This window comes from Cnephaeus nilssonii, assembly GCF_951640355.1.
Source record: "Cnephaeus nilssonii genome assembly, chromosome: 14".
Taxonomy (NCBI): domain Eukaryota; kingdom Metazoa; phylum Chordata; class Mammalia; order Chiroptera; family Vespertilionidae; genus Cnephaeus; species Cnephaeus nilssonii.
Genome location: NC_137085.1, coordinates 30,100,746 through 30,116,945, shown reverse-complemented (window position 1 = coordinate 30,116,945; position 16,200 = coordinate 30,100,746). Strand labels below are relative to the sequence as shown.

Sequence of the window (16,200 nt, the reverse complement as noted above, 5' to 3'; positions counted from 1 at the left end):
AAACCTCCCTTGTGACAAAAAAGGGAAACTCCTTTTGCTGTATATCCTATCACTGTATTTTCAAACCCCTACTTCACTCTCCCCAGAGAAGATATCTATACTAATAATAGAGGGATATGCAAATTGTATGGGACAACATCACAGTAACAGTAATGACCAAACAGCAGGCTGGCAGACTGCATGAGGCAACAAGGACAGGAGTGGGGTTAGTGAGGGATGACCAAATGACTGAACAGCAGGCTGCATGGGGCAACCAGGCTGGCAGGGGGGGCAGTTGGGAGTGACCAGGCTGGCGGGGGGCGAGGGGGGGGGTCAGTTGGGGGCAACCAGGCCAGCAGGGAGGGCAGTTAGGGGTGATCAGGCTGGCAGGCAGAGGCGGTTAGGGGTGATCAGGCTGGCAGGCAGGTGAGCAGTTAAGAGCCAGCAGTCCTGGATTGTGAGAGGGATGTCCAACTGCCAGGCCTAAACCGGCAGTCGGACATCACCCAAGGGGTCCCGGATTGGAGAGGGTGCAGGCTGGGCTGGGGGGACCCCCCCACATGCACGAATTTCATGCACTGGGCCTCTAGTATAATACATAACTGTGTTCAATTTTTATCAGTAAACAAGACAAGTAATGAATGGTAACTGGTCAAGGCTACTTTCACTGTTTCTTTACGCTAAGAAAAAACAAGATTTATCTAGCTGAAGTAACATTTTTAAAAAATGAGAGTTCACTTATAATACTGTATCAGCAATAATAGAAATAAAAAATGCAAAAGATCACTCATAGTGCTCTTTTGTAAAGTCTGTTTTCATTTGTCAAGTTTCTGTTTAGTCCTTCACCACATGCATGTATAATTGTGCATAGCTACAATCAGCAGAGATCATTTTATTTCATTCCATTTAACATATCAAATGCTTTGCAAGTTTACTCTTTTTTAAAAATATATATATTTTATTGATTTTTTACAGAGAGGAAGAGAGAGGGATAGAGAGTTAGAAACATCGATGAGAGAGAAACATCGATCAGCTGCCTCTTGCACACCCCCTACTGGGGATGTGCCCGCAACCAAGGTACAAGCCCTTGACCAGAATCGAACCTGGGACCCTTGAGTCCGCAGGCCAACGCTCTATCCACTGAGCCAAACTGGTTTCGGCTGCATGTTTACTCTTTATAATTATGTTAATAACTGCATAATATCATGCAGACTTGATTTACCATAAATTACTCAAGTATTCTACTGTTAGCATTTAGCTAAAATAGCTTCTAATAATTATTTTGTTAAAAAAAGACTTTTCCGCCAAAACCGGTTTGGCTCAGTGGATAGAGCGTCGGTCTGCGGACTGAAGGGTCCCGGGTTCGATTCCGGTCAAGGGCATGTACATTGGTTGCGGGCACATCCCCGGTAGGGGGTGTGCAGGAGGCAGCTGGTCGATGTTTCTCTCTCATCGACGTTTCTAGCTCTCTATCCCTCTCCCTTCCTCTCTGTAAAAAATCAATAAAATATATTTATAAAAAAAAAAAAAAAAGACTTTTCCTTTGGATAAATTCCCTAGTCTGAAAATATTAGGTCAAAGGGTATATTTTTAGGCTCTTCATTCAACACATGACATGTACCAGGCTTTTGAAGCATAATGCCAAATTACTTTATTTTTAAAAATATATATATTTTATTGATTTTTTTTACAGAGAGGAAGGGAGAGGGATAGAGAGCTAGAAACTTCGATGAGAGAGAAACATCGATCAGCTGCCTCCTGTACACCACCTACTGGGGATGTGCCCGCAACCAAGGTACATGCCCTTAACCGGTATCTAACCTGGGACCTTTCAGTCCGCAGGCTGACGCTCTATTCACTGAGCCAAACCGGTTTCGGCCCAAATTACTTTAAAAAAAGAGTTTTAGTGGCAACATTGTTGTTCCACCACATCTCTATCAGAACTGGATATTACTACCCTGGCCATGCACCTCAGTCAGTCAGAGCATCATACAGATAAGCTAAGGTTGCAGGTTTGATCTCTGCTCAGGACACACACAAGAAGCAACCAATGAATTCGTAAATAAGTGGAACAACAAATCAATGTTTCTATCTTCTCTTATGCAAGCTCTCTCTCAAATCCAAAAAAAACTGAATATTACTTTATTTCTAATTTACACAGAAAAATATTTTCCTTTTATCTATATTCATTCTATAATGAAATTTAAATACAATTTCCTATAATTTACAAATTGTACATCCTCTTATATCAATTATATCTCAATGAATCATTTTTAAATGTTTAAGCTATTTGGGATGTGAATGACATACAGAAAACAGCCATTTATAGGGTAGAGAAATGGTCACTTCTTAAATGTACCTGAATCTGGCCAAAATACACCTAGAACCTACAATCATAAAACCACTTCCACACTTCCTCCTCCTTCACCACCACCACTACATCAACAATTTTATTAAGCACATGTTCTAGGCACTGTGCTAACTAACATCTCATTAACTCTCTTCATGACTGTTAGACCCCCCAGAGCAAGGACAATGGACCAGGCACAAAAACTCACCAGAGCAGAAAGCCCCGAAGCCTAGCGAGGAACAAAACTGGGAAAACAAGAACGTGGCCCCCAGGGCAACCTATCCTCCCCTAGCACATCACTGGTCAGGTTTACACTCCCTGACCTCTTCCTCCCTGAAGATAACATCTTAGGCTTCAGTTGTATTTGAGCTACAGGCCCAAAAAAGCAGCAAAACCAGACAAGTTGACTCTGCCTGTGGCTGCCTCAGGACCAGCTACATTGACTAATGACCCCCCCTGGCACTGACCAATCAGTGGAGACCAGGACCCTGAAACAGAACACCTGGAAAGCTGATGAATATTCTATTAAGAGTCTCCCCTGAGATCTCCCCTGCCAGAAAGAGATACTTAGTAAATAACGCTCAAGACAAAGGACCCAGCCCTCTCTCCTTCCAAGGAGCAAGCCTATACCTTTCCCCCACAAGCACATATCCCCTAACCTCTAAGGGATCCCATGAGACTTGAAACTAAGGGAGCAATGGGCAATGGCAGCTCATCCGTCCTGGGCTTAGGCCCTGAGTCTGTCTCAAAGGCCCCCTTTTCTCGGCGTAGCCCTTCCCTTTGGATATCCCATCCCCCATCCCCTTTACCTTAAATTCGATTTTTCTTAAATCACCATCTGAGATGGCTATTTAGCCTGCCTGCATACCACCAACTTTAATCTTTCAATAACTCTGCTACTTTCTCCATTTATTTTAAAGGTAAGAGAAGGCTTAGAATATACATTCAAACCTCGGTTCTCCAACATCTCCCATCTCAAACAATTCAGTTTTCAACCAAGTTGTTCACAGAAAAAAATGTCTAGGTTGTGGGAAAAAACTTTGAATTTTTGACTTGACAACCCTTTCATCTGATACCTCAGCAGGACAAAAAGCTTCTCTCGGGCACCAAAGGATGTGACAACGCTTTTGTCGCTGGCATCAAGGATTAGCACGATTTTAAAACATAAAGAGGCCATCAAGAATGCTAATGTTGCCAAAGGTGTGAAAGTGCTCACAAAACCACATCACAGGCAACTGAAGAGGTAGAAAAACTGTGGTTGATTTGGATAAACAAAAAGCAATTAGCTGGTGACAGGATTTCCAAGGCAGTGATACCTGAAAAAGCAAAGAGGTTACATCCGGATGTCCTGAAAGACACCCCTGGAAGGAGTGCTGAAAGTGATCCCTTTAAGGGCAGCAGGGGGTGGTTCGATTAAGTTTAAGAAAGAGTTTGTTTATAGATTAAACAGTACTAGTACAAGAGACATGTATTATATATAAGGCTAAAAAAGGCAATCATTTGTGGGTCTGATTAATTCAATTTACATTCTTTTAATGGAAGCAAATCAGTTCCCAGCCTTCTGAAACGAATTAAGTTCGAGAATGGAGGTTCTACTGTATCTTACTTATCCAAGGGCATAAAGCTAATACGAAATGGGAGCCAGACTCAACCCACAAATTTCTGAATCCAAATATACAATACAAAGAGACTTAATCAAATTTGTTGGTATAAATGCAGATATTTCTGATATATGTTTACATATTACTTTTCTAGAAAAGAAACAAAAACTTAGAAACTGAAGGCCTAAGCTACGATCTGACCTAAAAAAAGGGGGGGGGGGCAGCCCTAGTCAATTTGGCTCAGTGGTTTGAGTGTCGGCATGCAGAATGAAGAGTCCCAGGTTTGATTCTGACTTCGATTGAAGGCTAGAGCTATCTGGCCTTGGTCGGGATGCATTCGGGAAGCAACCAATTGATGTTTCTCTCTCTCTCCCTCACCCCCCTCCACTGTCTAAAAATCAATGGTAAAAATATTGAGTGAGGATGAACAAAACAAAACAAAAAAAGAGCAAATCTCTGCCTGTTAATGAGACCAGGAACAGGAAGAAAAAAAAATCACTCATCAAGGCATCCTTAAAATGCAGAAATAAGATTTAATTAAACCCTATTGGCTGCTGAATGGATATTAACCAAGATGCCTACAAAGAAATGCTTCCAGGTTTAATAAGTCTGATGCCCTCACCTGTGCCAAGTGTGGTTTAGAAAATACGCATATATCTAAAATTAAATACCTCAAACTCTGCATACAGTATCACTCTGCCTATACAGTCTTTATCCTCAAACCACCCCCTCTGAAAATATCCACTATCTTGAATTGTTTTTGGTACTCTCTTGGTTTTCCTGACCTCCCTGTTTCATAAATATAGGTATTTTCCAAGTTTCTTGGTAGCAGTTCTTCCTGCCTCATAAATATAGGTATTTTCCAAGGTTCTGTTCTTAGCCCCTTTCAAAAATATCAATGGTTCTTACCCATTTTTAGTTCACAGTATTTCCTTTGAAAAATCTAATGAGAACTATGAACTGCTTTCCACACCACCCTCCCTGCATTGTGCCCAGAAAATACACATATAATGAAAAATTTGCAATTTTAGGGAGGTTTATGGAACTCAAGTGTGCCTTCTCTAACCATATTAACAATAATCCCTTATACATATATGATTCCCAAACCACTAACTTTAATCTTTACCCCCTCCCAAATTTCAACTAATCAAAAGCACAAAACTAAATTCATTTTCTCTTCACATCTGCTTAATTTTCACCCTGCCATCTTCCCAGTTATCCAGGTTGGAAACATCAGTATCAATTTTGACTTATTGCTCTGAATCAATTAAATATGAGCATGTTATCATCATCATCTATAAATTCTACCTCTAAGATGTCCTATCTGTCCCCTGTCCCCTCCTCACCTTCTCCCCATTACTGGCCTGGTTTTGCCGCTTATTACCTCTCATCCATAACCATAGTACTAACATCATATAACTCCTCTCCCTAAAAGCACTACTCCAATGACGTCACTCCCTGCTTAAAAATTCTTGGGTCTTGCCGAAACCGGTTTGGCTCAGTGGATAGAGCGTCGGCCTGCGGACTCAAGGGTCCCAGGTTCGATTCCGGTCAAGGGCATGTACCTTGGTTGTGGGCACATCCCCAGTAGGGGGTGTGCAAGAGGCAGCTGATTGATGTTTCTCTCTCATCGATGTTTCTAACTCTCTATCCCTCTCTCTTCCTCTCTGTAAAAAATCAATAAAATATATTTAAAAAAAAAAAATTCGTGGGTCTTGCCCTGCCAGTGTGGCTAAATGGTTGATCATCGATCTATGAACCATGAAGTCCCTGTTCCATTCCCGGTCAGAGCACTTGCCTGGGTTGTGGGCTCAATCCCCAGTAGGTGGCGTACAGGAGGTAGCCGATTAATGATTCTTTCTCATCATTGATGTTTCTCTCTCTCTCTCCCTTCCTCTCTGAAATCAATAAAAATATATATATATAAAAAAAAATCCTTGAGTCTTGTCTCTCCATTCTCCATAGAATAAAATCTTAGCTTGACATTCAAGGGCTTCCATAATTTGATCCTAATGAATCTTTCCAACCTTAATTTCACAACTCTCTTCTAGACACATAAAGCTCTTGTCATACCAGATTCTCAATATTTCTCATAGTGCTTTTCCTTCAGGGAGCAGGCCCATGCTCCTTTCCATTCTCCCTCTTCTTCCCCACTGGAGTGCATATCCTAAATGTCAAGACACCCATGAGACTAGAACAATGGGCAGAGGAACAATGGGCAGAGGCTAATCTCCTGAACCTGTCTTTTTCTGACTTCTCAGTGAACCAAGGCAGCCGGGCCTAGGCTCATTTCTTTCCTATAATATTTCTAGAGACAAAGCAACCCCCGCCAAGGCTCTCTCCTGTTGCTTCTTCAATCCTAAGCCCTTCCTTATTTCAGTTTCCAGATTTAATAAACATACTCTCAAAATAAAATTTTAAAATTCCTCGTACATGGTTGATACCTTCCCCCATAAAAATACAGATTTCAGGTTTATCTTTAAAAAGGACAAAAATCTATTAATGCTAGGCCCAAATTGCTACATGGCTACAACTAGCTGGAGCCAAGAATTCCTTCTTGGCTCTTTGCAGTCTACACTACTTCTTATTTTTGTGCCTGGCAGGCTTCTTTTATTTAGCTGTTCTGACTTTGTGCACAATCTGAATTAGTAACCCTAAACCAGGAAAATATACCTACACATCCTAGTTGTCAGACCCATGATCCAATGAAGTTTATACTACCTCTCCTTCTTTAAATAATTTAGTAAAAATATGACCGTACTAATGTTATCAATGATTAAAACATAGGCTGGCCATCTCTGCTATTATTCCTGAGCTTATTGGCCTTCCAGTTTGCGTGTCATTCCATAGCACAGGGCAATTCCCACCCCAGGAATCAGGCTACAGAAAACTTTACAAAATATCTCTGCTGCTTTACTACAGAGGAAGACCCACTGCCTCAGCAGAGATTTCAATATTATAACCCCAAGTCAGGTAACTAGGAAAGGACCTGGCTTTTTAGCATTTGTGTACCCTCAGTTTAGTGCTGGTAAAACTTAGGTACATATGAATAGGTGATTTTAGAATATAAATGGTTGTGGCATACTTTTCCTACTGAATACATTTAAATCATTTTATTGATGATAAAATTTCAAGACATTGAAACTTAACTTACTATTGAGAATCAAACTTGAACTCTTCCCCCTACCCCAAATTCTCATATTATCCAAAGACAGTTCTAATTGTTTAAATAATTTTCCTTTCTTTCAAACTGAGAGAAGTCTCAGGAATTTGCCAAGAGCATTGGAAAAACTTTGGATTCACTATCACTAATACTATTTTTGAATAAGATATTTTTCACCTGAAGTATTTCCCAAGATGCCCACACCACCTATATCCATTTTAGAGAGAGGGAAACAAAGGCACAGCTAAGGGAATCATTGGCCAAATGTCACAAATTTCAGAGAAAAGCAGTGTTCCTGGTTCCCTGCTTTGCTTCTGGAAACTGAACAAAACAAAACAAAAAACCCTAACCCTAAAAAAGAAAACAGACTTAAGGTCATGAGGACATAGGAAGACAGAAATCATCCCTATTAACAGTAGGTTAAATTATTACTTACTATTATTCTCACCTTCAAAATAATAAGTGCCAGAAGCAAGACTCTATGATTACTTTAATTTACGACTCAGCAACATTTGCTGGGCAAAACACTATAATGGTATGTGTGGAAAATGGAATTAATTTCTCCAAATAAGATATTCTTTCTATTCCGAGTGACAATGAGACTAGAAAAAGGAAGTTTTGTAGAGGCTTGCCGCAACTACATAGTTTTAAAGGGCTTTGTATGAAAAGCAGCCTTCAACAGAAGAGGAAATGAAAGCTTGGCCCCAACCACCATGGTAGTAATTCCTTCCTTAAAACTCATGCTTAAATCTTTGCCTATCTATAATAATAAAAGCATAATATGCTAATCACACCAGACATCCTTCCGGACCAAGTCAGGGCTGCTAGGGAAGCCCAGGGCCCGGGAGCCAGGAGCCAGAGGGAGGTGGGGGGCTACTCTTGCAGGAATTTCTTTCATGCATCGGGCCTCTAGTATCCTTTATAAAAAAACCACTTCTAGTACTTAAGACTTTCTTGATTTACAGCAACCATCTCTCTTCCAATTAATCAAGATGTTTCTGTCCAGGGTAAATTTACCCAACCATTATGACATTACTTGTCTATTCACATAGAGTGAGGTGAAAATGGAGAGAGCAGGTAGGCCTCATCTCATCTTATCTTTTCTCACACTTCATTCAGAATCATTTCCCACCGCCAGGCCCTGCCTCTTTTCACTTGTCAATCATCTGACATCATACTATTTGTGCCATTCTGTTCCAATCATATCCACCATACCCAATCATAGATTGACTTATTTTATCCATGTCTGTAATTGTGCTGGTTATATAGCTTACTGATAAATGTTTCCCTTCATTCACTTATAATTGTCTTCTGTCATTCTATATAAAAATATTCTCCTTACACTTAATTTTTCTCTTCTGAGACTACTGTGCAAAGAGAAAACACGTACATCCTGAAAGATACCACCAGACACACATTCCTTGCCTATTCTTATAAGATAAACATCTTTCGATTCTATTCCCTAAAAGTGAATGTTTGCCAAGTGCTATTTTAAATGCTTCTACATATGCCTTTAGGCTAGCAGGTTTTCACTATCATGTATACTAAATGACGCTCAGTCTTTCCTCTGAGGTGTCTTTCCTCCATCTTTCCTTTGAGGCCTCTGACTTAAAAAGCAACATAAATTTAAAAATGAAGCCAAAAAAACATCTAGAAGCACTGGCATAACTATATGGCAAGAGGGCTACAGAAATAGACTCCTCTAAAGATTTATCAGAAATGTAGAACTGGAAAAGGAACAGAAAAAGAGAGGAAGAAATCACCAACAAATAGAAGGAAATGTAAAGGAGAGTAAAGCAATCTCCCCCCAAGAGAAACTGATGGGCAAAATGAGCAATGAGAGGTTCTAGAGCATGTAGAGCCATATATCCAGGGCCTAGGATAAAGTTCGCATCCTCCGGACACTTACCGTGTTGCATTTTGTGCCACACACCACCTGCCTATGATTCAGCCACTGAGATGCAAACACTTTATTAAGGGTCCCAAGATGAAACTCTCTCTCCTTCAGGAGACTGGGAAGTTGCTGTGCTGCATAGCCATGCAACACACGAGAGTAGCTGGTTTCATTCTGTAGCCTGACTTCTCGGTTCTTCAGGTAGTACACTAAGGATCTCTTCACTGGGGGGAGTCTTTTCCTTTTGTGAAGGGAGTGATCCCAGCCAAACTGTGGAAAGCAATATTAGAAATCAGGGCTTTGGCTACCTTCCTTCAGAACAAGGGATCCTACTGTATTAAGGAAATCACCAAGAACTCATCCTGCAGGATTTACATGCAACAGAAATATAAGAACAGGAATCTCAACCCAGACTATTCAGTATAACTCTTCCAACACTGAAAAGATGCTGCTCATAGTCAAACCTACCTATGAGAAAGGAGGAATGAAGAGACAAGGAAATGGAAACAGAGACCAACAAGGACAAAAGGTTTACTAGGCCTTTTAGGAGTGAAAGATTCAGAGTCCCTCAAGTTATCCTTGATAGGGAAGGGAATGACGGACTGAATGATTACCATAGTAACCTGGGTTGCATCTCTACCCAGCCCCCTTCTCCCTCTCAGCCTGTACTCCCCTCGGAGCATGAAGGATGCAGCCCAAGGAGCCAGATTTAGGGTCCCAGGTCTTCCAGGATGCACTATTAATGGCCGCCCCCATGTCACGAGGCCCCACGCTCCAGGCAGTTGTAGAATTCCAAAATCAGACACCAACGGGGTGGGAAGCACGGGAAATCAGAGTCCGAATACGCGTCCAACAAGGTCTTCCCCTCCAAAGGGGGCGGTATAGAGATGATACCTGGGAACTGCTGTTTGTTCTAAGGATTCAAGGGCCAGCTCAGGGCTTGTGTATCCATAGCGAGACTCCTTCCTATATTAGAAACGCAATCATCCCTGCTTCCCGGGGCCCTTGTAAGGACTTCACTCTCCCATCCCCCAGTTTTCTGGGAGGTTTGTTCCCGATGTCCCTCGACTTCGATTTTCTTTCCTCCAAAGCCCAGATTTGGTTTCTCAAGCCTCAATCCCGACTGCAGACCTTCCGCAGTATATGCACCATTTTGAGGTTCCCCTTGAGCTCCTCACCCCGGCCTCCCTGCTCTCCAGTGAACTCCTAATGGCCCAGCCCTGACTCTATAGGTCGGGGCTCCACTCCCCGCATCCCATCCCTAACTACAGACCTTGGATCCCGGTACCGGTTCCCCAATCTGCAAACCTTATCCCCCTCGGGGTGCCTCGGCCTTACCACCCGAGTCCCAACCCTTTCAGCCCTCACCTGCGGGCCCTGAGCGTCACTCCCAGTTCTCGGCGAGGCCGGCGCTTTCCGCTTCCTGCTAACTGCTTTCCGGGCCATAGTGGGCAGCGCCGCTGCGGCCCCGCAGCCACATGGGGCGGGGGAAGCGAGGGGTAGCCAGACGGCGGGTCATATACTGGGCCCCCGGGGCCGTGCACTTAGTGTGCCCGGCCCGGAAAATGGCCCGGACCCGGGGCGTCAATAGAAAAAGGGGAGTCAGGCAGAAGGGAAGGAAAGAAGGAGAACAGAGGCTGGGAAAGGGAAAAGGAAAAGAAAGCAGGAACAAGAAGCTTTCCGACGACCCAGTCTAGAAAGGACGGCGAGCGGCTAGAACCAAAACACCCCCTCCCCCTCGTCCGCGCTCCGTCACCCTTGCGCAGCCGCACTTCGCAGCGCGTCGCCGTGGAGACGCCGCGGGGACTAGCGGGGCGGGGCTTAAAGCTCGGAGGAGAGCTCGCCCGTGTTGCACGGCGGCCGACCGCCCCTTTCTAACGGCAGTACAGTGGCCGCAGGAGGCAGGCGACCGGAGGCCACAGGAATCTGGGATCCCGCCGCCGACCTCAGAGCCCGCCCGCCCATCCTCATGCACCCGGAAGTGAGGACAACTAACCCCCACCAGGGAAGAACCCCTCCCAGCACCCGCCTTTACCCGGCAGCCACCACTGATTATCTCCCTTCTAGCGCCGCAGGTTTCCCCGAGCCTTTGGCACGCCGGACCGTGTGGGAGGAGACAGAACCTTCTCCCCTCCATGCTCACTAGGTGGAGTTCAGTCCAGAATCCTTGCCAGTATGGTCAAACTTTCCCTCTGCAGAAACCTGCCCTGCCCGGTATAACCAACCCAGGCGGAGCCCTCACCCCGCCAGCCCCCGCCCCCGCCTACCCTCTCTTCAGCCCTAACCAACCGGTAACAACCCCTCTGTCACCTCGCCTCCCTTTAGAGTCCCTTGACTTGTCGGCCACATTGTCTTTGGTGTTTTGTGAAATAGTCTTCACTCCGCCCTGGCCGGTGTGCCTCAGTTGGTTGAGCTTCGTCCCAGGCACCCAGAGGTCACGGGTTGGATTCCGGTCAGGGCACATGGCCGGGTTTCGGGCTTGATCCCCAGTAGGGGACGTGCCGATGTTTCTCTCAAAAAATAAGTAAATAAGTAAATAAATAAAATTAAGAAGCATTTTTAAAAATAGGCTTCACCCCATAATTTATGTTTCTTACATTTCCAATGCAGTCCTAAACTGAGGATTGGAATAGGGGATGGCCACTGCCTGCCTCCCTCTGGGGGCCCAGGTTCTATCTCCGTCAGGGCAGATTGGGTCACATTCTGAGCCATAGAGAAGAAAGTGGCCATTGGCTTCTCAGTCCAGTTAGGGCTGGCATTGGTCACCAGACAAGAAGGTTTCTTCAGGATCATCCTGGCCTCCATTGTCAGAAGATCCTGTAGGAATTTGATGCCAGCCTCTACATTCCTCAGACAAAACAAAAAAACACCCTGCAAGGAAGCAGGAATGCTTTCTGTGGCTGACCAGACTCAGGCTGCAATGCCCAGTTACCTGCTGGTCCCTTCAGGCTTCAGGCCTCATACCTTCAGGGAGCTCTGTTGGCCCATCTGAAGTTCTGCTTCCAAAGAGATTTGGGTTTGTTTTCCAAGTTGAACCAAAGACCAGAGACCAGATGGAGATAGGATCCTTCGCCATCACAGATCAGCACTGCCACTAACCCCTAATGCCACCTTGGGAAAGGCAGCCTCATCTCACTTGGTCAGGCCTGTTCCTTTAGAGACATACACACGGTGAATGGGTCAGAAGTGGGTCAGCTTCCTTTTTTTTGTTTTTTAGCCTGTTGTTCTAGTTCTGTCTTGCCTCACAATGGCCTGAATGCAGGAGTCCGTTGAGCAAGAATCTGGAATTCCTTGAGAATCTCTAGGCTCTTGCTGGTCTGTGCTTGGATTCCGGTCTCCTCTGCTCATATCAGAGGCTGTAGGCTCATCCTTGAGGTTGATACACTTCGCCTTGACATCCCAATAACTATCTCTGCCCCTCACAGCAGAGCTCACCATTTCTGTGGAGATAAAATGAACCTTCATTTGGAAGATTAAAAGTTAACAATTGCTTTTAAAAGACTGATAATGCAAGTATTAGGAACTAGAACGACTGGACCTGGCATACATTGCTAGTGGGCATGTAAATTGGCACAATTTGGAAAAATCTGTGGCAGTACCTACTAAAAGTAAACATGTGTACTTATCCAGCAATACTACTTCTGGTTATAAATCCAACAGAAATGAGTGTTTATATCCAACAAAAAGCACTTACAAGAGTATTTTTTTAAACTTTTTTTTTTACAAGAGTATTTATAGCAGCTTTATTCAGAATAGTCCTAAATTGGGAATAGTTCAAATGTTAACTAATAGTAGAAAAAATAAATTTGGGTTCCCATGACATCCTCATCAGGTTCAATAATTTGCTATAGTGGCTCGCAGAATTTAGGAAAATACTCTGCTTACTATTACTGGTTTGTTATAAAAGATATTATGAAGGATACAAGTAAATAGCCAGAATGAGATACATAGGGTGAGTCTGGAGGGTCCTGACACAGGAGTTTGGGGTGCACCTCCTTCATGGCACATGGATACATGCACCAAATCTGAAGGTCACCAAACCACATAGTTCAGGGTTTATAAGGAGGTTCCATTACATAGGCCCAATTGATCAAATCTTTAGCATTGGTAATTAATTCAATCCCCAGTCCCTCCCTCTTTCCCAGAGGTTGGCTGGGAGCTGAAAGTTCCAACCCTCAAATTATATGATTGATTCCTCTGGCAACCAGCTCCCATTCTGAAGCTAATATGGGCCCATCTTGGGTCACTACATTAATAGAAATTCAGGTATCCTTGAAAGGGACCTGTTATAAATACCAAAAGATGCTCCTCTCAACTTTATCACTTACTGATTACCTTGGTGGTTACTAACTGGGAGGAGAAGCCAGGGGGGCTTCTGGTGTGCTGGAAATTTCTATATCTTCTTTCTTTTCTCTTATTGATTTGAGAGAGAGAGAGAGAAAGAGAGAGAGAGAGAGATCTATTTTGTTGTTCTACTTATGCATTCATTGGTTGCTTCTTGTATGTGTCCTGACCAGGGATTTATACCTGCAACCTTGATGTATCTGAATGACACTCTTAACCAACCGAGCTATCTAGCCAGGGCTGAAATTTCTATATCTTGATCTTGCTGGTGATTATACTAGTGTATCCGTATGTAAAATTTCATCAAGCTGTATATGTAGTATTTGTGCAGTTAATGTAAGTATACTACAGTTCAGCCATGCGCCACTTAATGACAGATATGTTCTGAGAAATGCATTCTGAGTTGATTTCCTGGTTTTGTGAATGTCATAGAGTGGGTTTATACAAACCTAGATGGTATAGCCTACTACATACCTAGGTTATATTGTATAGTTTATTGCTCCTAGAGACAAACCTGTCCAGCATGTTATTGTACTGAATACTGTAAGCAATTGCAACTCATAGTTTCTGTGTATCTAAACATATCTAACCACAGAAAAGGTACAGTAAAAAAATGGTATAAAAAATAAAAATCAGTACACCTGTATAGTGCTTACAGGATTGGAAATTTGCTCTGGATGAGTCAATGAGTGAGTGGTGAGTGAATGTGAAGGCCTAAGACATTACTGTAGAATTTATAAACACTGTATGTTTAGGCTGCATTTAACTTCTATATATATAAAAGCCTAATATGCAAAGTGTCCCCTTGGGAGTTCAACTGACCTGGAGTTCCATTGCTTGCTATGATGTGTGCTGACCACCAGGGGTGCGGTGTGGAATGAAGGAAGGCTCCAGCCTTAAACTGGCAGCCGGCAGCCAGCAGCCTCTAGGGACCCTACCCATGCATGAATTTCATGCACTGGGCCTCTAGTATTTAAATGGTTTTCTTTCTTCAATAATAAATTAACCTTAGCATTACTGTAACTTTTTAATTTTATAAACTTTTTAAATTGAAAAAATTTATTTATTTATTTATTTATTTTTTGAGAGAGAGAGAGAGAGAGAGAGACAGCACTTATTTGCTCCACTCATTTATGCTTTCATTGGTTGCCTTTTGTATGTGCCCTGACCAGAGACCGAGCACGCAACATTGGCATATTGGGACGACACTACAGCCAACTGAGCTACCAGGCCAGGGCCAATTTTAAAATTTTTTTAACTTTTCAACTCTCTTGTAATAACACTTATAGTAAAACAGGAATACATTGTACAGCTGTACAAAAACGTTTTCTTCATTTATATACTTATTAAACTTTTCCCTACTAAAATTTTAAAAATTTTATTCTTTACTTTTTTAACTTTTTTGTTAAAAACTAAGACATGTCTTGGCTCATGTGGCTCAGTTGATTGAGTGTTGTCCTATGCACAGAAAGGTTGCTGGTACATGCTGGATCCCCAGTAGAGGGTGTGCAGGAGGCAGCCAATTAATGTTTTGCTCTCATATCCATGTTTCTCTCTCTCCTTCTCTCTCCGAAAATCAATTTTTTTAAATATATTTTTATTGATTTTTTACAGAGAGGAAGGGAGAGGGATAGAGAATTAGAAACATCGATGAGAGAGAAACATCGATCAGCTGCCTCCTGCACACTCCCCACCGGGTATGTGCCCGCAACCAAGGTACATGCCCTTGACTGGAATCGAACCTGGGACCCTTGAGTCCGCAGGCTGACGCTCTATCCACTGAGCCAAACCGGTTAGGGTCGAAAATCAATTTTTAAAAACAAAAACTGAGACACAAGCCCTGGCCAGGGAGCTCAATTGGTTAGAGTGTCATCTGATATGCCAAAGTTGCAAGTTTGATGCCCAGTCTGGGCACATATAAGAATCAACTAATGAGTGCATAAATAAGTGAGACAACAAACTGATGTTTCTCTCTTTCTGATCAATAAATAATTTTAAAAAAATATTGTTGTTCTAAAAAAAAACAACAACTAAGTTACATACACACACATTAGCCTAGGCCTACATAGTATCATCAGGAGCATCAACATCACTGTCTTCCACATCCACATCTTGTCCCACTACAAGGTCTTCAGGGGAAAGAAAGAACATGCATGGAGCTGTCATCCCCTATGATAACAGTGCTGCCTTCTAAAATACCTCCTGAAGGATCTGTATCGGGCTCTTCTTGAGGAGGTGCCACTCTTTTTAGAAATGTGTCCATGGGCGTTTGCTTGGTTTGCTTATTTTTTCCATCAGATTTGCTTCTAACCAGCTAATGCATCATAAATATGCTGATGAATGAAAACCTTACAGTGTTGGAGTCCATGTTTTGAACTTTTTAAGGAATTACGAAGGTCTAAAAAAGCTTTGGCTAAACTCTCCACTGTGAATTTTCTTGGGGGTTCTTATTTTTCTTCGGCAGTTTCTCTTTCGTTTGCCTCTTCTTCAGCTATGCATTCCTGTTCTCGTTCTAACAAACCTTTATTAGCCAATTGCTCAGGAACCACCTCTAGGAGCTCCTCCATGTCATCCTTATCCACACCCAGGTTAAAGTTGTCTGCTTCCAGATGCCATTCATACATTCCTTGGTGACACCACCCCAAGCTTGAGCAAGGTTCTTGTTGCAGTCATACATGTTATAATCCTTCCAGAATTGCATCAGTGTCTTCCTCAGCTGCAGCGAAAGCCCGGGCAAAGGTCCTCCTCAGGTGGTAGGCCTTAAAAGCTGCTATAATGCCTTGACTCGTTGATTGCATCAAAGAGTGGTATTCGGAGGGAGATTTGATTTTGGGATGAAGATCACCAATAAAAGGAGAATGTTCTGGAG

At 42.9% G+C, this 16,200-nt stretch overlaps 1 protein-coding gene across 2 annotated transcripts in view; it reads right to left on the bottom strand.

Moving 5' to 3' along the window:
* Positions 1 to 10,924, bottom strand: part of DCAF12 (DDB1 and CUL4 associated factor 12) — a 30,857-nt gene extending 19,933 nt beyond the window's left edge. The window contains exons 1-2 of one of the 2 annotated variants that reach the window (XM_079790080.1): positions 10,356 to 10,919; positions 9,003 to 9,257 (exon numbers count right to left, since the gene is read on the bottom strand). In XM_079790080.1, the coding sequence (XP_079646206.1) occupies positions 9,003 to 9,257; positions 10,356 to 10,433 (333 nt within the window). In that variant the 5' untranslated portion in view covers positions 10,434 to 10,919. Of the gene's footprint in view, positions 1 to 9,002; positions 9,258 to 10,355 lie in introns of both variants that reach the window. The other variant, XM_079790081.1, reaches the window with a different exon arrangement.
* Positions 10,925 to 16,200: the final 5,276 nt, after the last annotated feature.